Source organism: Phacochoerus africanus, chromosome 13, assembly GCF_016906955.1.
Source record: "Phacochoerus africanus isolate WHEZ1 chromosome 13, ROS_Pafr_v1, whole genome shotgun sequence".
NCBI lineage: Eukaryota > Metazoa > Chordata > Mammalia > Artiodactyla > Suidae > Phacochoerus > Phacochoerus africanus.
Window position 1 is genome coordinate 11,160,234 of NC_062556.1, and position 21,243 is coordinate 11,181,476.

At 34.4% G+C, this 21,243-nt stretch overlaps 1 protein-coding gene across 7 annotated transcripts in view; it reads left to right on the forward strand.

Annotated features, from left to right (window-relative positions):
* Nucleotides 1-21,243, forward strand: part of NBEA (neurobeachin) — a 636,767-nt gene that overhangs the window by 58,486 nt on the left and 557,038 nt on the right. For all 7 annotated transcript variants that reach the window (XM_047756277.1, XM_047756280.1, XM_047756278.1 and 4 more), the window contains exons 2-4: nt 13,831-14,062; nt 18,277-18,377; nt 18,619-18,714. In XM_047756277.1, coding sequence (XP_047612233.1) covers nt 13,831-14,062; nt 18,277-18,377; nt 18,619-18,714 — 429 coding nt within the window. The remainder of the gene's footprint in view (nt 1-13,830; nt 14,063-18,276; nt 18,378-18,618; nt 18,715-21,243) is intronic.

Here is a 21,243-nt window from a genome sequence, read left to right on the forward strand (position 1 = left end):
TATAATACTCAATGGAGAAAAGCTGAAAGCTTTCCCTCTAAAATCTGGAGCAAGACATGGATGTCCAGTGTCGCTACTTTTATTCTACGTAATATTGGAAGTTCTAGCCCTTGCAATCAGACAAACAAAGAGAAGAGGTAATGTCACTGTATGCAGATGACATGATACTCTATATAGAAAACCCTATGGACTCCACTCAGAAACTACTCGAACTGATCAACAAATTCAGCAAAGTAGCAGGATACAAGATTAACATTCAAAAATTGGTTGCATTTCTGTATACTAACAATGAAATATTAGAAAAGGAATCTAAAATACTATGCCTTTTAAATTTGCACCTGAAAAAAGTTAAATACCTTGGAATAAACCTGACCAAGGAGGTGAACTACTTGTATTCTGAGAGCTATAAAATATTAGTCAATGCTGGATCCTTAACCAACTGCGAGAGGCCAGAGGTCGAACCTGAATCCTCATGGATACTAGTCAGATTCGTTTCTGCTGAGCCACAGTAGGAACTCCATCAGATACATGATTTCTAAATGTATCTTCTCAGGCTATGGTTTTAGTGTATTAATTTTATGGAAGTTCACATTATCACTGTTTTCTTATGTAGTTTTTCCTTTTGTTTCCTGTTCAAAAATACCTGCCTAATGCAGACTAAAAGGTATTTTCCTGTATGTTTTATAAATTTTAACTCCTTTATTTGTGAAGAGTCAGAGTTCATTTATTGGCATATGAATATCCAGTTGCTCCTCATTATTTCAAAATATTGATCTTTAGCCATGCATTTATCTTGACACCTCTGTTTGCAGTCAACTAATCATCGACTGATTTGTTTTTTTTTTTTTTTTTTGATTCATGTGGGCCTGTTTCTCGACTTCTTGTTATGTTCTGTTAACGCAAATGTTTACTCTAACAGCAATACCACATTGTCTTGATTTATCTGTCTTTGTGGTAAGTCATAAAATTGATAGGACCTCTCAAATTTTCTCTAATCTTTGGATTTTTTCTGGTTATTATAGGCCCCCTTAATTTCTATATACATTCTAAACTCAACTTGTGAATTTCTAACAAAAAGTCTGCCGTGGGAGTTCCTGTCGTGCTCAGCTGAAATGAATCTGACTCTAGTATCCATGAGGATGCAGGTTCGATCCCTAGCATCTTTTGTTCAGTGGGTTAAGGATCTTTGCCGTGAGATTTGGTGTAGGTCACAGAGGTGACTCGGATCCCATGTTGCTTTGGCTGTGGCGTAGGCCAGTGGCTACAGCTCCAATTTGACCCCTAGCCTGGGAATGTCTGTATGCCACAGGTACGGCCCTAAAAAGACCAAAAATAAATAAATAAGTAAAAAAAGACAGCTATGGTTTTGACTTGGATTATGTAAAAATTGGAATGGAATGTCATGCGATGTGTTTCTACATCTGCTTAGGTTTTAGTTTTCTCTTTTTTGACATAGATCTTAGCACTGTTTTATGAAGTATACTGACCTAACCAATATTTAAATTAATTTCCTTCTAGGTATTTCATGTTTTATGCTATTTAAATATTCTTTTTGGATTTAATTTATTGTTCTTATTACCCTGCAAATATAAAGAAATATAAATATTTTTGTGCATTGATCTTCAATCCCAAGACTTTAGTAAAATCTTTATTAATTTTACAGATTTTAAGCAAATTTCTTAGATTTTTCTATGTAGATAATTATGAGATTTTTAAGTTTAGTATGCCTTTCCAATCTATATGCCTTTTATTTATTTATTTTTCTTGGCATTTTGCATTACCTTGGGTATCTGGTATAATACTGAATGAAAGTGATTGGGGAGGACATCCTTGCTTTATTCCTATAAAGCATGTAGTCAGTCACCATTAAGCATGATGTTAGCTGCAGGTTTTTCACAGTTGCCTTTTTTGAGTTTGAGGTAAAGTTCCTTTATATTCCTAACTTACTGAAAGTTTTTAATAATGAATCATTTTGAATTTTGTCAAATGATTTATCTGTGTCTTTTGAGATGACAAGGTGACTTGTTCTTTTGACAGTTAATATAGTGAGTTACAGTGTTTCTTTTTTGATAGGTAAACTAAGCCTTCATTCTTAGGATAAAATAAGCTTGGTTATGTTTTTTTGTTTTTTGTCTTTTTGCTATTTCTAGGGCTACTCCTGAGGCATGTGGAGGTTCCCAGGCTAGGGGTCGAATCGGAGCTGTAGCCGCCGGCCTATGCCAGAGCCACAGCAACGCAGGATCCGAGCTGTGTCTGCAACCTACACCACGGCTCACGGCAACGCAGGATCCTTAACCCACTGAGCAAGGGCAGGGACCGAACCCGCAACCTCATGGTTCCTAGCCGGATTCGTTAACCACTGAGCCACGATGGGAACTCCTTTGTTATGATTTTTTTAACATGTTGCTGGATTTTTATTTTTAATTTTTTTGTCTTTTGTCTTTTTAGGGCTGCACCTGTGGCATATGGAAGTTCCCAGGGTAGGGGTGGAATCAGAGCTACAGCTGCTGGGCTTTGCCACAGACACAGCAACTTGGGATCTGTGACCTACACCACAGCTCACGGCAATGCTGGATCCTTAACCCACTGATTGAGGCCAGGAATCGAACCCGCAACCTCATGGTTCCTGGTCAGATTTGTTTCTGCTGCACCACAATGGGAACTCCTCTTGGTTGTTTTCTATTGGCAATTATGAAAAGCTTCTGTAAACATCTGTATGCAGATTTTTGTTTGGACATAAGTTTTCCATTTCTTTGAGTAAATACTAAGGAGCACAGTTGCTGGATCATATGATAAGAGTGTGTTTAGTTTTCTAATAAGCCACCAAACTGTCTTCCAAAGTGGCTCTACCGTTTTGCATTCCTACCAGGAAAGGATGAGGTTTCCTGTTCCTCCATATCCTCACCAGCATTTCCTGTTAGTAGTGTTCTAGATTTTGGCCATTCTCATAGATTTGTGGCGGTGTATCATGGTTGTTTTGATTTTCATTGCCCTGGTGACATAGAATGTGGAGCATCTTCTCATGTGCTTATTCATGTGCTTAACAGACATAGCAAGATGTCTGTTAAGGTCTGTAGTATTTGTAGGGTTTTCTCTAGAGTTTACAATATTTGTCATTAACTTCTTGCTCTCTACCTTTAAATAATACAGTACTTCAGGTATAGGGTAAAAAAATTTAAAAACTATACTTATATTTCTCCTTTCCTATCCTTTGTGGTCTTGCTATCATTATTTTTACATTTATGTTTTTTATAAATCCCTTAATGTATTGTTATTTTAGCTTTAGAGAGTTATCTTTTTTTTTTCTCCCTATCTTTTTAGGGCTATACCTGTGGCATATGGAAGTTCCCAGGCCAGGGGTCGAATCAGAGCTTCAGCTGTTGGCCTACACTACAGCTATGGCAATGTGGTATCTGAGCCGTGTCTGCAGCCTACACTGAAGCTCACTGAAACTTCGGCTCCTTAGCTCACTGAACAAGGCCAGGGATCAAACTTGCGTCATTATGGATACTAGTCGGGGTCATTACCACTGAGCCACAGAGTTATCTTAGAGCTCCTAGAGAGTTATCTGTGAAAGAATTTTTAAAATGAGAAAAAAAAAGGTCTTTTTTATTTAACACCAGACTTAACAGTTTTGGCACTCTTCAATTTTGTTGTGTCATTTCAGATTGCCATCTGGTATCATTTTCCTTCTGCCAGAAGAAGTTAATTTAAAAGTCCACAGGCAGGGAGTTCCTGTCATGGCTCGGTTGTTAATGAGCTGACTAGTATCCATGAGGGTGTGGGTTCGATCCCTGGTCTTACTCAGTGGATTAAGGATCTGGTGTTGCTGTGAGCTGTGGTGTAGGTTGCAGATGCGGCTAGAATCCTATGTGGATGTGGCTGTGGGTAGGCTGGCGGCCATAGCTGCAATACCAGGGAACCTCCCTATGCTGCGGGTGTGGCTCTTTTCAAAAAGACCAAAAAAAAAAAAAAAAAGTCTGCAGGTAACAGATTCTTTCATCTTTTTGTTTGTCTGCAAAGGTCTTTATTTTGTTTTTATTTATGAAATAGATTAGGGTTTTCAGTGTTAGGCTGAAGTTAGAATTTAAAGCATGTAGTGGTTTGGCAATTAACACATTTACTTTTTCTTCAAATGTCAGTTGGCTCCTAGTAGCCTGGGATATTTCTCATGTTTGTTTGTTATAGTCAAGTAATGTAATTATAAAAGCGGTTATATGGGTTTGGATAAATTGCATGTTTAAAATATATTTTAAAGAAAACAATGTATGATAGTCATTCCCTTTGTTTTCTCCTCTTTTCCCTGGAGTTTTTATGGACGGTATTTGTAGCAGCATTTGTTATACTCTGGGGTATAGTTATTTCTGTACCACAGAACCATTGTCAATATAAATTACCTGTAGAGAGGACTAGTGCAAAAGAAGTAGGAAAACAAGTAATTTTCGATTTTTCTTGTCTTGGTTTGTTGGCTGGGTTCAGGATCATTGACTTTCATTATGTTCATATCCAAATTGTAAAGCATCTTTTTGTTATTTATTAAACACTTATCTAAAAGTCGTTTATTATGCATGGTTTAAGAGCAGTTCTTGAAGGTTAGGTGACTGGTGGAGGTACATATTTATGTCTTGGGGTGGTCTTTCTTGTAATGCTATACTTCTTAATGCTTTATGACATTGACAGGACAAGGCAAATTCTGATGCTGACGCCAGTGTAGGGACCTTGGGCAAGTTGCTTAACTTGTACTAACCTCAATTTCCTTGTTTGAGATACTTTCCTGAAAGAGTTATGAGAATTAAACCAGGCTATATGTCACAAATTAGTCCACACATAACACATGTTCACAAAATGGTGGTTCTTAATTATCATATTTTCACTCTTTCATTGCTTTGTAAAATTACATACAGATAGGACTTTATATTGAAGATCTATTCTTTAGAAATTAGTAATTCAAGAGCTTTATAATTTAGATTATATCTGCTTCAAAAAATAATTTGATTGTCTAACAGTGGAGAACATCTGTATACTAACAGAAAACAGAACAGAAGACAGAATAGAGGAAGGAGATAAAACAAATGTAGTTATCAAATTTTGACCACTAAATTAATTTTTTCTTTTGATGTGCCATCCTTTCTTGTTTCTTTGTGTGTCTCATAATTTTTGTTGAAAATTAGATATTTTGAATATGGTAATGTGGAAACCTGATTGTTTTTTTCCCCACTCCTGTGTGTTTGTAGGTGCTAATGTGTGTTGTTGTTGCTGTTTGCTTAGTAACTTTTCTAAACTGTTTTCTTAAGATCTGTACTTTCTGCCTCTTTTGACCATTGAGGCCTTTGCTCTTTTAGCTTGATGGTCAGCTGATGCTTTGACAGAATTACTTTAAATGCCTGGAGTTAAGGAAAGAAAAAAAAAAGGGAAAAAAGAGAAAAAAATATACTCTCCATCTTTTGCTCTGTGCTGCAGCTCTTCTACAATGCTTATGCTGTTTACAACTCTGTCTTAACTTTTCTTTCCTACTTGTGCAGAGCCTAAAGGCCAGCTGCAAACGAAAGCATAGGTTCTTTTTAGGTCTTTTCTGAACGTGCAACCTACCCTGGGCATGCATGTGGCTTTCTGGATTATCCAGTATGTGAGAGCTTTTGAAAGACCTTATACCCATACTTATCTACTTAGGCCACATCTTGCTTCCTAGGCTTCCAGGACTGCCGCGAATGTCCTCTTGCTCCAGTCTGCTGAGGCTAATATGTGGACCTTTAAAATCGGCAAAAATGACCTCACTTTGGGGATGCTCTGAGTTCAGTAAAGCAAAGGGAATTCTTAGTGTCTATCCTTGAGGCAGCTGCCAGACAGATTCAGACCCACAACCACAATTCTTTATGAGTAAGGTCCCTAGTGCTCCCTTTGCAACTAGCAACTCTCACCACTAGTGCAGGCTAGAGTCATTGTGACTCTTTGCCAGTCAGGGCCATAGGGACTGAAGGTGGGACAGTAATTTTCACCACAGAACAGTAGCTTCTTTTTCACTAAATCTTCCCCTGGTTATTACACGTTTTTGACTTATTTCTAGAATTCTTCAGAAGCTGATTCTGCCAGTTTTTGTCAGGTCATTAATTTTTTGGGGAGGATGTATTTGTCCATTCTGCTGTTTTTTGGTGATGTCACCCCCAACATTCTTTTTTTTTTTCCTCTCTACAGCTTGGGGACCAACATCCTTTTACAAAGGAAGATACTGTAAACTGATTTCACTTGAAAATAGTTAGAAACTGAAAGTGGAAATACGTTTAAGCCTGATTTTAACAATTAAAAATTGTGTGTAGTGTACTTAGTCTCTTACTTAGAAATAATACGTCTCCCAAGTTTTACCCATGAAACCTTACATATTTTCCAAGTTGTAAGAGAAGAAAAAGTAAGGCAACTGAGGGGTATAAACAGGAATGAAAAAGACATTTTCTTTGGCTTTGTGATCATCTCTGGAACTTTAAAAAATTGTTTGGTATTAAGAGATGTAAACTATTGCATTTGGAGTGGATAAACAATGAGATCCCGCTGTGTAGCACAGGGAACTATATCTCTAGTCACTTGTGATGGAACATGATGGAGAATAATGTGAGAAAAATAATGTGTGTGTATATATATATATATATATATATATATATATATATATGTATGACTGGACCACTTTGCTGTACCACAGAAGTTGACACAACATTGTAAGTCAACTATAATAGAAAAAATAAAAATCTTAAGAAAAAGAAGAGCAATTCATTGCTGAAAGAAAAAAGTAGAATATCGTAGAAAGTCTGCCTTAGAGCCTGACAATTGACCATAAATTAGTGAAGCTTTTTTGCCAGCCTGCTTCTCTTCCTTCTGTTCTCTTATCCTGCCGTCTTCCCACTCCATGTTAAATACTGAATAATTTGCATGGGTTGGCAGTGTGCTAGTGATACAGATATAGTTGATGGTTATATAGAAATGATTCTCACCCTTATGAAGGTTATTATAAAGTGGGGATATAAAGAAATCTGTGATACTCTGAAGTGATTGCTGTGGTGTGGATGAATTAATTGTAATGAGAGTTCAGAGAAAGGCAGTCTTTGTGGTTACTGGGAAGACTTTTGGCTTAAGTGTTGTCTAAACTGATATTTGGGAGGGTTTTTTGTTTGTTTGTTTGTTTTAGGGCCACACCCACAGCATATGGAAGTTCCCAAACTAGGGTTGAATCAGAGCTACAGCTGCAGCAACAGGGATCAAGCCATGTCTGTGACCTACATCACAGCTCATGGCAGTGTTAGATCCCCGACCCACTGAGCGAGGGCAGGGATTGAACCTACATCCTCATGAATACTAGTCAGATTTGTTTCTGCTGTGGCACAACAGGACTCTGATATTTGGAAGTTTAATTAAGTTAAACTTTGGGGTTAGGAGAGAACCCTATGTCATGCATAAGGAGTAACATTATGATGAAGAGTTTTAACTGAAGTAAGAAATGGAATTGCAGAAATGTTCTTTATGACAGTATCTAGGGAATGGGAAATAGAGGAAGCAGAATATAGGATGCTGAATTGGGAATCGATAAGTAATGTTATCTCATTTAGAGTTTATCCAGAGAGTTTTATAGTGATTTGCAAAGAAATCCAACTAGTTAATAATTCTCCAGTTTGATCTAAATAATGTTCATTGAATTATCCCATATGATCCTAATAATCTCAGACCTCAAAATAAAGATATTTAGGAGTTCCCGTCGTGGCGCAGTGGTTAGCGAATCCAAATCCAACTAGGAACCATGAGGTTGCGGGTTCAGTCCCTGGCCTTGCTCAGTGGGTTAAAGATCCGGCGTTGCCGTGAGCTGTGGTGTAGGTCACAGATGCGACTTGGATCCCAAGTTGCTGTGGCTGTGGTGTAGGCCGGTGGCTACAGCTCTGATTCCACCCCTAGCCTGGGAACCTCCATATGCCACAGGAGCGGCCCTAGAAAAGGCAAAAAAAAAATGACAAAAAAATAAATAAATAAAAATAAAAAAATAAAGATATTTAAACCTCTCTCTTTTTTTTTTTAATCTTTTTAGGGTGGTACCTATAGCAGCATATGGAGGTTCTCAGGCTAGGGGTCTAATTGGAGCTGTAGCTGCTGGCCACAGCCACAGCAACGCCAAATCTGAGCCATATTTGTAACCCACAGCACAGCTCAAGGCAACACCAGATCCTTAACCCACTGACCGAGGCCAGAGATCGAACCTGCCTCCTCATGGATACTAGTCAGATTTGTTTCTGCTGAGCCACTACAGGAACTCCTAAACCTCTATTCTTAAAAATAAATGAAAGATACTTAAATTGCTATTAATTATAAACCTTAGTATTTTCAGAAGATCATATACTTCAAGGTCAGCACTTTATATTCCAAATTCTTGTACAGCAATTTTTATGCTTTTGTATAAATAAAAGTTCAGCTATGGTATTTATTTTATTTACATTTGAGCACTTCTTGAGTGGGAAGCACCATTGTGAACCGCTTTTCTTGAATTGGCAATATTTTTTTGAATTTTAAGGAGATAGGTCTACAGGAAAAGAACACCCTTAACTGCAAATAATGTCGCATTACACATTCATATTTTTAGAAATCTCAATTGATGTATAAATCTCATTCTTACTGTGGTAACAGTGATTTTAGGTTTTCTTTTGATTTAGCTTTTTAGCCTATTGTGTCATTTTCTTTAAAAAAAAATTATTGGGGTATAGTTGACTACAATGTTGTATTAGTTTCAGGTGAATATCAAAGTCAGTCAGTTGTACATATAAATATATCCATTCTTTCCCCATATAGATTATCACAAACTATTGATTAGATTTTCCTGTGCTATAAAATAAGTTCTTACTAATAATCTATTCTATATAGTAGTGTGTATGTATTATTCCTACTCCCCCAATTCCTCCATCTCTGCAACGTTTTCACCTTATGGTAACCATAAGATTGGTTTTGAAATCTGTGAGTTTATTTCTGTTTTACAAGTAAGTTCTTTTGTATCATTTTTATTAGATTCCACATGTAAGTGATATCATATGATACTTGTCTTTGACTTACTTCACTTAGTATGATAATCTTTAGGTCCATCCATGTTACTGTAAATAGAATTATTTAATTCTTTTTTATGGATGAATAATATTCCATTGTATATGTGTACCACACATTTTTTATCCATTCGTTTGTCACTGGACATCTGGGTTGCCTCCATGTCTTGGCAGTTGTAAATAGTGCTGCAGTGAACATCGAGGTGCATGTATCTCTTTGAATTATGATTTTCTCTGGATATGTTCCCAGGTTTGGGCTTGCTGGATCGTATGGTAGTTCTATATTTAGTGTTTTAAGGAACCTCCATGCTGTCCTCCTTAATGGTTGTACCATTTACCTCCTACCAACAGTACAGTGGGTTCCCTTTTTTCCACACCCTTTCCAGCATTTTTTGTTTGTAGACTTTTTGAAGATGGCCATTTTGACTGGTGTGAGATAATACCCCACATAGTTTTGAGAGAAATGTTTTTTGGTTATTAAAATGTTTTCCTGTAAATTTTCTTCTTTACTGTTATTTGTCTTATAATTGAGCTTTCAAAATTGTAGGCTTTTTGGCCGAAATAACTTCTTTAAATAATTTTAAATGTTTTTTTTTTTTTAATTGTGATTTACTGTTTCTGGATGCTTCATTTCTTATCCAGAGAAATCATTCTATCTTTCCTCATTTTATCCACATATGCTTCATGATTTCTTCATAGAGCTACGATGACACATTCGTCTCTGTTTTTAAGATTTATACCCTCGATTTCATAGCATGCTGTTTAGGTGCATTTTCTAGTCTAGATTAGAATCCTGGATCTGCCACTTACTTATGTAAGTGACTTTGGTTATGTTGCTTAGTCTCATTTATCTTCAGATTACTTCTGTGAAGACAGTTATGTGTTTTCCTTATAGGAGTGTTAGAGAATTGTGTACATAGTAAGGGATGATTGTTTCTACTTTTTCTCTATATTTCAGTTGATAAATATTGACTCATTCGTTACAAGTGAGTAATAAATATTTCCCTAATCTTGGAGTGATAGTTTTATAAACAGTTACCTTCCTTAACATGAATTCATTAAAAATTATAATACAGGTTAGAAAGACCATCTGAAAAAGACCCATTCTGTAACATCTATAATAAATATTTTTACTGCTTTAGGCAGTGTAATCAGGGAGCCGTATCTGTACTCCTTTGTAATTAAGTGATGTATAGAAGGGGCATTGTTTTTTTTTTAACTATGAGAATGGAACCTTGAGCTTCTTATAATAGCCCAATTGTTAGTTACACATTTTAATTGTTAATTCCTTTAAAAACAGACTATTTTTTGTTACCACTGAGCCATTCTCTGTTATTTACACATTTGATAATGGTTCTTGGGTATACCAGATTCTACTAAAGGCATTTACAATTCATCAAGGATATGAATCTAAAAAAATTCTTCAGTGTTTTCACATTTTAGTGTACGCTATTTCTTACATACATTTATTCAGAGACTCATAGACTTAAATTTTGCTATCTACTTCTTTTTGTTCAGTCAGTAAGTGTCCATATCATTGTTTTTCATATCTGTTCTTTTCTCTGAATAGTTCACTTCTAGAAAAGCTCTTCTGAGTTACTGATTATGGGAATAGAAGTTTCGTAGTACTGACCCAAATCAGTTGGACATATAGATATGAGTAGGTGAGACCATGGCGTGGTGAAAATGATACTTGACTTGGCTTTGATAGGTCTGCAAGTACTATCTAAGGGAGCGCAAAATCTACAGTAACTTAGCATTTACCGGAAACATAAGGCTTCCACTGGCTGTTTCATGGTACTATAGATGTACATGATCAGATGACTATATTTTTTTTAGCTTAAATTTGGGGTAAGAGAATGTAGTGGCTAACCTTAATCGATTGCTAACTATATGCCTGACTTTGTTACTGAGTTCTTATAACCCAAGTACTTTATTTAATCTTCACAATAGTCCTACTAGATAGGAAATTTTATTCCTATATTGCAATTGAAGTAACTGAGACGTAGAGAAATAGCAACACTAAAGGTCACATAGCAAGTGGGTGCTGCAGCTAAAATCGAAATCTAGCAAGTCTGAATTCAAAGCTAGTCTTGATCACTCTCATAGCTTATTTTTGTTAATAAACCAGAAATAGTAGGAGAAGTTGAAGTTGTTTCACACCACAGAAGTCAAACCAACCATTAACCAGACAGAGTATTTAGGTCAGTAAAAGATCTGAAGTTAACATTTGGGCTAGTTTCTAATAAAGTTGAATTTTGAAGCCATTACAGGGAAATATATATACAGATGACAATACTTTAAAATTTGAGAATATTTTGATTTAAATTCTTAGATTTTAGAAGACTTTAAAATATTCTTTAATGAGATTTTATTGCTTGTATAGACTTGTATATAGATAGACTTAATGGGTTGATCCTGGGTCCTCTACCTACTTACAAGTTTTGTGACCTTTTTTTGCAAGTTACTTAAAGTTTCTGTGCCTCTGATTCCTTACCTTTAAAATGAAGATAATAATAGTTTCTTTGTCATTAGTTGTTGTGAGAAGTAAATTATTTAACATATGTAAAATACTTAGCATACTTCTAAATGGCATGTGAAATTTAGGTGGTGGTATCATTATTCTGTTATTTATCCTATTTATATCATACCATGTGGTCGGTCATTCATTCATCCATATTAATGAATACCTTTTATTGATGGAAAATTAATTCTACTTCTTGAATCTAATCTCTAGTCCCTACCTGTCTCTAATCTTAATTTCCTTTGCTTCCATTTTCTCAAATGCTCCCTAGTTACGTCTTTCTTTATATTTTATGTAATTTGTAAGGCAACTTCAACCTTTTTTTTGGAATAAGATAGAACATACCTAGTATTAGATATATATATTATAAATAATATAATTATATATATAAAGATGTATATGAGTGTATATATATAAAGGTATGTGTGTGTGTACTTCTTTAAGGATGGTACTTATAACTAAATAAAGTAATTCATGTGTGATTTGATCAATAGAGAATAAGAGTATCATATATTGAATTCCTGTCATTGCTCAGCGGAAATGAATCCGACTAGGAACCATGAGGTTGCAGGTTCGATCCCTGGCCTCGCTCAGTGGGTTAAGGATCCATCATTGCTATGAGCTGTGGTAGGTCGCAGATGCGGCTCAGATCTAGCATTGCTATAGCTGTGGCATAGGCCAGCAGCTGTAGCTCCGATTAGACCCCTAGCCTTGGAACCTCCATATGCCGCGGGTATAGCCCCCCCTGCAAAAAAAAAAAGTACTACTGTATTATATCTTTTGTTCCATGTGTTCCAGTCTATCACAATACTTAAAGCAGTATTTGGGAGGGACAGTAATACGTTTGACTCACTTGACATAATATCACACATCAAATATGTTGCCATTAAATCAGCTTTGTTTCCCAGTTAACATGTTTTTTAAAAGTATGGTAAGATATTGGCTATTTCTCTTTTAAACATTTTTTTAACATTAATTCTGTCATTTCAACATTTACTGTAATTTTGCTAATATCAATTTCATGTTTCTTCATATTCTGTACATGGAGATTAGACCCAGTTGTTCTTTTGCTGTTACATCCATTTTATTTGTCAGTCTAGTAATAGACAAGAAAATGAATTTTAATACCTTATTGAATTCTGCGTCTTCTAGTATTTATCACTTTTCAGAACCAAACTCATTTTTAAAATGATTTTTATTTTTTCCATTTTAGCTGGTTTACAGTGTTCTGTCATTTTTCCACTGTATAGCAAAGCTACCCTGTCACACATACACATATACATTTTTTTTCTCATATTACCCTCCATCATGCTCCATCACAAGTGACTAGATCTAGTTCCCAGTGCTATACAGTAGGATCTCATTGCTTATCCATTCCAAATGCAATGGTCTGCATCTATTAACCCCAGATTCCCAGTCCATCCACTCCCTCCCCATCCCCCTTGGTAAAGTCTATTCTCCAAGTCCGTGAGTTTTCTTTTCTGTGGAAAGGTTTATTTGGCTGTGTATTAGATTCCAGATATAAGTGATATCATATGATAATTATCTTTCTCTTCTGAGTTACTTCACTTATGAGAGTCTCTAGTTTCCATCCATGTTGCTGCAAATGGCATTATTTTGTTCTTTTTTATGGCTGAGCAGTATTCCATTGTATACCACACTTTCTTAATCCATTCATCTGTCAATGGACATTTGGGTTTCCATGTCTTGGCTATTGTGAGTAATGCTGTGATGAACATTCGGGTGCATGTATCTTTTTCAAGGAAAGTTTGTCCAGGTATATGCCTGAGTGGGATTGCTAGGTCATGTGGTAGTTCTATATTTAGTTTTCTGAGGTACCTCCATACTGTTTTCTGTAGTGGTTGCATTAGTTTACATTCCCACCAAAAATAAATAAATAAATAAACTAGTGGGACCTAATCAAACTGCCAAACTCTTTTTTTAAGGGTGTTTGTCCTGGGTCCCACCTCATAGCCATTAGCTAGCTCTATTCTTCTAGATTTTAAAATGCCTTTTCCCATTAAAAAAAAATATTAGCTCTCTTTTTGTTAGTTTTAATTCTTTAGGCACCTTTCACTTACCTGTAATGAAATTTTATCAAAATTAGCTTTAGACTTGGAAGCTTGACATTTTTAGAGTAGCTATACTTTTTTGCTTGTTAAGTGTTTGATGTTATTTTGTTGTTGTTGTTATGTATAATCTCCCACAGTATCACTAGTGATTTTCTTTTCTGTTTACTTTCAGCTGGTTGGTGGAGAATTTGACTTGGAGATGAACTTTATTATCCAGGATGCCGAGAGTATAACATGCATGACAGAGCTTTTGGAACACTGTGATGTCACATGTCAAGCAGAAATATGGAGCATGTTTACAGCCATCCTACGAAAAAGTGTTCGGAATTTACAGACTAGCACAGAAGTTGGGCTAATTGAGCAAGTGTTGCTGAAAATGAGTGCTGTAGATGACATGATAGCAGGTATGGGATTATCTGATAGGAAGTATAATTTAAATGTTTATAAAGATCCGTAAAATTCTTTTTTATATTCTCTAGGTAATATAGATTTGTTGAAGATGCCCTGATTTAAAATAGACAAGTAGAAATGTATGGAAAATTTTTCTTTTATATTAAGGGAAACCCCAAAGAATGGAAGATGACATCTGTATGAGATGAACATAGTTACTATTTTGCTTTTCCAAGTTTTAGAAAATCTCAAAAATGTGAAATAAGTGCTATGAAGACTACCTGAAAAATAAACAGTATCTTTCTATGTAAAACATAAATATTTACATAATTAAAATATTACAATAAATATTACATTTCTATAAAATTAGTACTTTATTAAAAGGTCTTCACATTCCATGTTTTTTGATCTGACATATATGGAATTATATGCTTAAAGGAGGTGCTAAAAGCCTTGGGTAAGTGTGCTGTGATTTTTGGAAGTGTCCATTTTATTTTGATATTTTTGGAGGAACTTTTGTACTAAAACACAGACATATTATAGATTAGAACATAAAATTTCCGTGAAATTCATGATAAAAATAATAATTTTGTGCTTGTTATGTGTTATTTCAAATAATAATTTTGATATCTATAATTCTTCACCATCAATCCTTTACCCACTTACAAGTCCATTCTCCTCTGGGGTTAGATGCACTTCAGTAGAAATGTTTAGTAAAAGGGTCCCAGAGCAGCAGTCATTCCCAGAAAATAAGTTTAGAATTTGAAATGTTGATCCTCTTAAGCCATGAATCTTCAGCATAAGTTTCTTCTGACATGAAAAAGTTTTTAGAAGTGCTATTATGAATTATTGCAGTATCATATCTGATCCTTAAAAACAGTTCAAACACCAGACCAGAGAGTCCTCTATAATATTTTTATTTGTGCATGATTAATTTTAATATAAGTAGAACAAAAGATTAGACAAGAAAGAATGGAATGAAGAATAAAGATGAAAGCTTTTAAAATTTAAACACTATTTCAAAATTTGTGTTTTTCTTGTAAAGTATGTTAAAATCATTTCTAATTGCTTTCAAGGTGGCTCTGTCTCAATTTAGAATGATTTCATTCTCTATTATTGGTTACTAATGGTTAACTTGATGAAACATGAGATTCAAACTTAAAACATCTTTTAATGAACATATGCTACCATTTCTGTAAACTTCAGCATTAACAGGAATGTATTTGTATAAACTTGTTTGCATACGTGTTGTATAGAACATCATGTGATCTTTGAATTCTTATACCTGGGTTTAAGCCCTTAATTTTGTTTTCTTTTCTCTTTCTCTTCCTTCCTCCCTCTCTTCCTCGCTCCCTCTTCCTTACCTCCTTCCTTCCTTCCTTCTTCTTTTGTAAATAAAACAGCTGTCTTTTTAAAAATAAAACAGCTACCAAGTGGGAGAGTGCTCTTTAGAAAATGAGCCATTTTCTAAATTATACTCATTTACTGGTATATAATTCATGAGCACTGAGAAGATTAGTGACAGTAAGCATATTACCAGAGAAGCTCATATCTTTACATTTTGTGTTATATGAAACTTTTTAATTCTCTTATCCTTTATTTGCAATCATAACAATATGGATAACACAAAATTTTGCTTCTTATTTTAAGTATTGAATAAGTATTAGAAAAATACCTCTAATTTACTTTTCAGGAGAAAAATTAAAATTTAGATAACATACTGGTGTTACATACTAATTAATGTTACACTAACATATACTAATGGCCAGTAACCACCAAAACACTACTAATTTTTTATGCTGACTGTTTTGTAGTATGTTAAGTTCAAAGAGATTCTTTTATTTGATAATGTGAAAGTATCGCTAGAAAGTGGTTAAACATCTTATAGTAAATTTGTAAGAGAATCTCATAGTCTTAGTATTTTTTCTTCTTTAAAAATCTTATATAGAGGAGTTCCTGCTGTGGTACAATGGGTTAAGAATCTGACTGTAGGAGTTCCCGTCGTGGTGCAGTGGTTAACGAATCCGGATAGGAACCATGAGGTTGCCGGTTTGGTCCCTGCCCTTGCTCAGTGGGTTAACAATCCGGCGTTGCCGTGAGCCTGTAGTGTAGGTTGCAGACGCTGCTTGGATCCCGCGTTGCTGTGGCTCTGACGTAGGCTGGCGGCCACAGCTCCGATTAGACCCCTAGCCCGGGAGCCTCCATATGCTGAGGGAGCGGCCCAAGAAATGGCAAAAAGACAAAAAAAAAAAAAAAAAAAAAAAGAATCTGACTGTAGCGGCTCAAGTCACTGGGTTTGATATCTGGCCCAATGAAGCAACTTAAAGAATCTGTAGCATGCAGCTGTGGCTCACATTCAGTCCCTAGCCCAGGAACTTCCATGTACTGCTGGTGTGGCCATCAAATTAAAAAAAAAAAAAAAAAATCTTGCACAGAAAAGAAGGCCTGTTATAATAAAATTAAAAGCTGAAGAGCTTCATTAAGTTACCGGTACAATATATAAGAAATTTTAATAATTATGTAATTAGAAGATTCCTGGTGGTGCAGTGGTTTAAGGATCTGGAATTGTTACTGCTATGGCTGAGATCACTACTGTGGAGTGAGTTTTATTCCTGGCCCCAGAAATTCTGTATGCCGTGGGCATGGCCAAAATATAGTAATTGTGCAATTAAATACATATTTAATAGGTTGCTTTTTGTGACATACATAGGAGTTGAGGTAAAAGTTTGGAATTTGAAGTTCTTTTAAAATAGTATGTGTAGGCATACCTTAAAGAAATCTTCGATGAAGGTTGCCTTTGCTTGAAAAGTTAATTAATACATTAATTTAGCATTTTGTCTAGAATTAATTGTATTCATTAGAGTTTTATCTAGAGTTTTTTCTTAGAAACAGATAATCTGATTAATACGTAGTAACTATGAACATTTTTGTTCTGTGAATGATGAATGATCTTTCATTAAAAGATCTCTCTTTAAAATGGTATATCCACAGTCACAATAGAGATTGCTTACTTATAATGGTGTTAAGAATCAGTCAATTATTTATTGATGAAAATAGCCATATTAAATTTCTCTTTTGAAATATGTACATAATGAATATATTTAAAGTCTCAAATTCAGCTATTAATCTATGATATTAGATAATATATATTATGTATCAGTAGCCAAGTATTTCAGCTTATCGGAACTTAAGCATTTTTATTAGTTGATAAATTGTTTAGAATGTATATGTATATTTATTGTAAGAACTTGTGTAGTATCTTTGTTAGGAAGTACTTTAGAAATTGAGATAATGAAGCATAAATATTTAGATGTTTAATTTCTTATAAAGAATGATCCATAGAGGTACTGTTAAAATGTCTAGAGATGAGAAAGTAATCAGGGACAAAAGATTAAATGTATAATTTTTCTAATTATTGGGTTAGGTGGTATGTCTTTTCTGTGCACATAAACACATCATCGTAATGGATATCTCTAGTCATGTGTTCAAATGGTACTTCCATTTAGAGACTAGTGTGTAAAAGTGAGAGGGCTTTGGAGCCGTAGCGCCTGGGTTTGAATTTTGATGTTACCTCTTATAGACTGTGTTCTTGGCAATGTGATTTTAAGTTATCTCTTCCTCACTTTGCTCATTTTTAGGATGAGATAATAAGAATACTTACTTATAGGCTTGTTATGGGTATTTGTGAAGTTAATGCTTGCAAGCCACTTGGAATAATGCCAGGCAAGGAGTAAGAGTTCAAAATTGTTAATGTGCCAAGGAGTATTTTAGTTTTATTAGGTTTAGATAATTCTAAAAGAAAATATAGTCAGTCACCACTTTTTCATTTGAAAATAACCAATTTACAGTGTTAAATCATTATAGCTTTGCATTCTTTTGCCTACCTTTCCCTAAATGTGGTAGATTTGTGTGCATGTGCACACATGTGTCCATGCGTGCACACACATGTATTCTGGGAATTTGTAAAATCTATTCTTTATACTTTTGTGATGAGAACTTAATTGATATGATAATTCTGGTGGGAAAAATCTTAAAATTCAAATATGACTTGGTTATCTGATGATTTTAAAATTGTTTATTAGAATGGCTATTTATGAGGTCATTTAGCTGTATTAGATATTGATGTATCTGTAGACATAAGATAACTTTTGCTCTTTCAAAAAGTATATTACCTTGATAGATGGCAGCTCATGACTAGAGTTCAGAATAACTTTATTTTCCTTTGAAGATCTTCTAGTTGATATGTTGGGGGTTCTTGCCAGCTACAGCATCACTGTCAAGGAGTTGAAGCTTTTGTTCAGCATGCTTCGAGGAGAAAGTGGAATCTGGGTAAGCTGTGGTCAGAGGGGAAAGTATGCAGTATCAGTGCATTAATACGTAATGTTCACCGTTTTTCTCTAGAGAGCTATAAATTTGAATTTGTAATGGAAATTTTTTCTCTTAAAGAGTTTAGTAAATGATTTATAATTAATTTTCTGTCTAGTTAGAAAATAGTCCCGTGGTTAACATGATATATTCATTGTTTTTGCTAAATTTGTAACAGTGACATTTCTTTTTCTTGTTTCCTCAGCCAAGGCATGCGGTAAAATTATTATCAGTTCTTAATCAGATGCCACAGAGACATGGTCCTGATACTTTTTTCAATTTTCCCGGGTGTAGTGCTGCGGTAAGTTTTAAATACATGTGCTTATTTTTATTTATTTATTTCAAGTCAGCTCTATTAAGGAATAATTTACATACAGTAAAATTCACCAATTTATAACATACAGTTTGATGAGCCTTGAATAGCCGTGTAACCACTATTAAAATCATGATTTAAAATAATTCAGTCACTCACCAGAATTCCCTTTGTGTCTCTTTGTAGCCAGTTCCCTATCCCTTGCTCCTGTCCTTTGCAACCTTGGAGTTATTTTGTGTTTATATAATTTTACCTTTTTTATAATTTTATATAAATCATATTGTATGTAGTCTTTTCTGTCAGGCTTCTTTTTTATTTTATTTATTTATTTATTTTATTGGAATACATTTGACTTCAATGTTGTATTAATTTCAGGTATACAGAAAAGTGAATCAGTTATACATATATCCATTTCTTTTCAGAGTGTCGAATAGCTTTCTATGTGCTATGCAGTAGGTCCTTGTTCCTCATCCATTCCTTATCTAGTAGTGTGTATATGTCAATCCCATTCTCCCATTTTATTTTGGCAGATTCTTTCACTTACCATTATGCTTTTGAGATTATCCATGTCATAGTTTAAAAGTAGTTTATTCTGTTCCTTTTTATTCTGAGTAGCATTATACTTTATGGATGTAACATAGTTTATCCATTCACTAGTTGAAAGACTTTTGGGTTTTCAGTTTTTGGCTATTGTAAATAAAACTGCTATGACCATTTGAACATAGGTCTTCTGCAGGCATGTTTTCTTACCTCTTTGAGTAAATTCCTAACACTGAGATTGGTAAGTTTTATGTTAAATGTGTGTTTCATTTCATGAGAAATAGACAAATTGCTTTCCATAGTGGAAAGTTTTGCATCCCCATCAGCACTGTATGAAAACCCTAGTTGATCTACATCCTGGATCTGGCATCTTTTCAATTTGAGGCACTTAAATGGTTATGTAATGGCATCTCTTTTAGTTTTAACTTTTATCACCCTTATGACTGACATTAAACATTTTTTTCATGTTTTTATTGGCTATTCTCATATATATATATTTTTTTATTTTGTCTTTTGTCTTTTTAGGGCTGCACCTGTGGCATATGGAGGTTCCCAGGCTAGGGGTCTAATTGGAGCCGTTGCCGCTGGCCTACACCAGAGCCACAGCAATGCCAGATCCGAGCCGCCTCTGTAACCTACACCATACCTCATGGCAACACCAGATCTTCAACCCACTGAGTGAGGCCAGGGATTGAACCTGGAACCTCATGGTTCCTAGTTGTATTCTTTTCTGCTGTACCATGACAGAAACTCCAATTCTCATATTTTTTGTGATGTTTGTGTTCAAATCTTCTATTCATTTTTAAAAAATTAATTATTTGTCTTGTTGTCTTAAGAATTCATTATAAATTTGGGGTAAAAGTTAATTTGGAAATTTATTTATCAAATATTTGTTCCCAATCTGAAGATTGTCTTTTTATTTTCCTACTATTTCTTGAAGTACAAAAGATTTTAATTTTGATGAAGTCCAATTAAAATTTTCTTTCTTTTATGGCATATGCTTTTGTGATTTAAGAACTCAGTATAAACCAAGGTCACAGGGTTTTGGTTTTTTTTTTCCTTTTATGCATTCTACTAAATGTTGTGGTGCTTTAGACCTTAAGTTTAGGTCTATAATCTCATTTGTGTGAATTATTAAATATGGTGTGAGGGAAGGTTGGAGATTAAGTTTTGTTTGTTTTACATATGACTATTGTTTCATAACCATTTGTTGAAGAGACAGGGCTTTTCAAATTGGATTGTGTTAGCCTTTTCCGGTCATATTTGTATAGATCTGTTTCTGAATAATCCAGTTCATGGTACATAATATATTTCTCTCTTTATTTAATTTTCTTTGTTTTTCAGTGTTTTTCAGTAGTTCTCAGCACCCAGTTTTAAACATATTTTTTAAAATTTATTCATAGATATTCATATCATTTTTTGGCAGTATATAGAAATGCAGTTTTTTCATGCATGTTGACCTTAAATCCTGAGACCTTGCTAAACTCACTAGTCCTAAGAGTTTTTAGTAGATGCATTTTTTCCTTACTAAATTATTTTAATTATAATAAGCTTTTTTATTATAGTTGATTTACAGTGTTCTGTCAGTTGTATATATCAAGTGTATATATAATATATATATCTATAAATTGTATATATCAAGTGTACATATATATAAAAACAGTGACCCAGTTTTTATATATATGTACGCACACTCTTTTCTTCATATTATTTTCTATCATATTCTATCACAAGTGATTGGATATAGTTCCCAATATTTTTATATATAAAATATATATATATGTCTCAATCATATATATCAATTGTATATATCTGTATATAAACAGTGACCCAGTTTTTACACACACACACACACACACTCTTTTTTTCATATTATTTTCTATCGTATTTTATCACAAGTGATTGGATATAGTTCCCTGTGCTAATATAGCAGGACCTCATTATTTATCTATCCATTCTAAATATAATAGTTTGCAT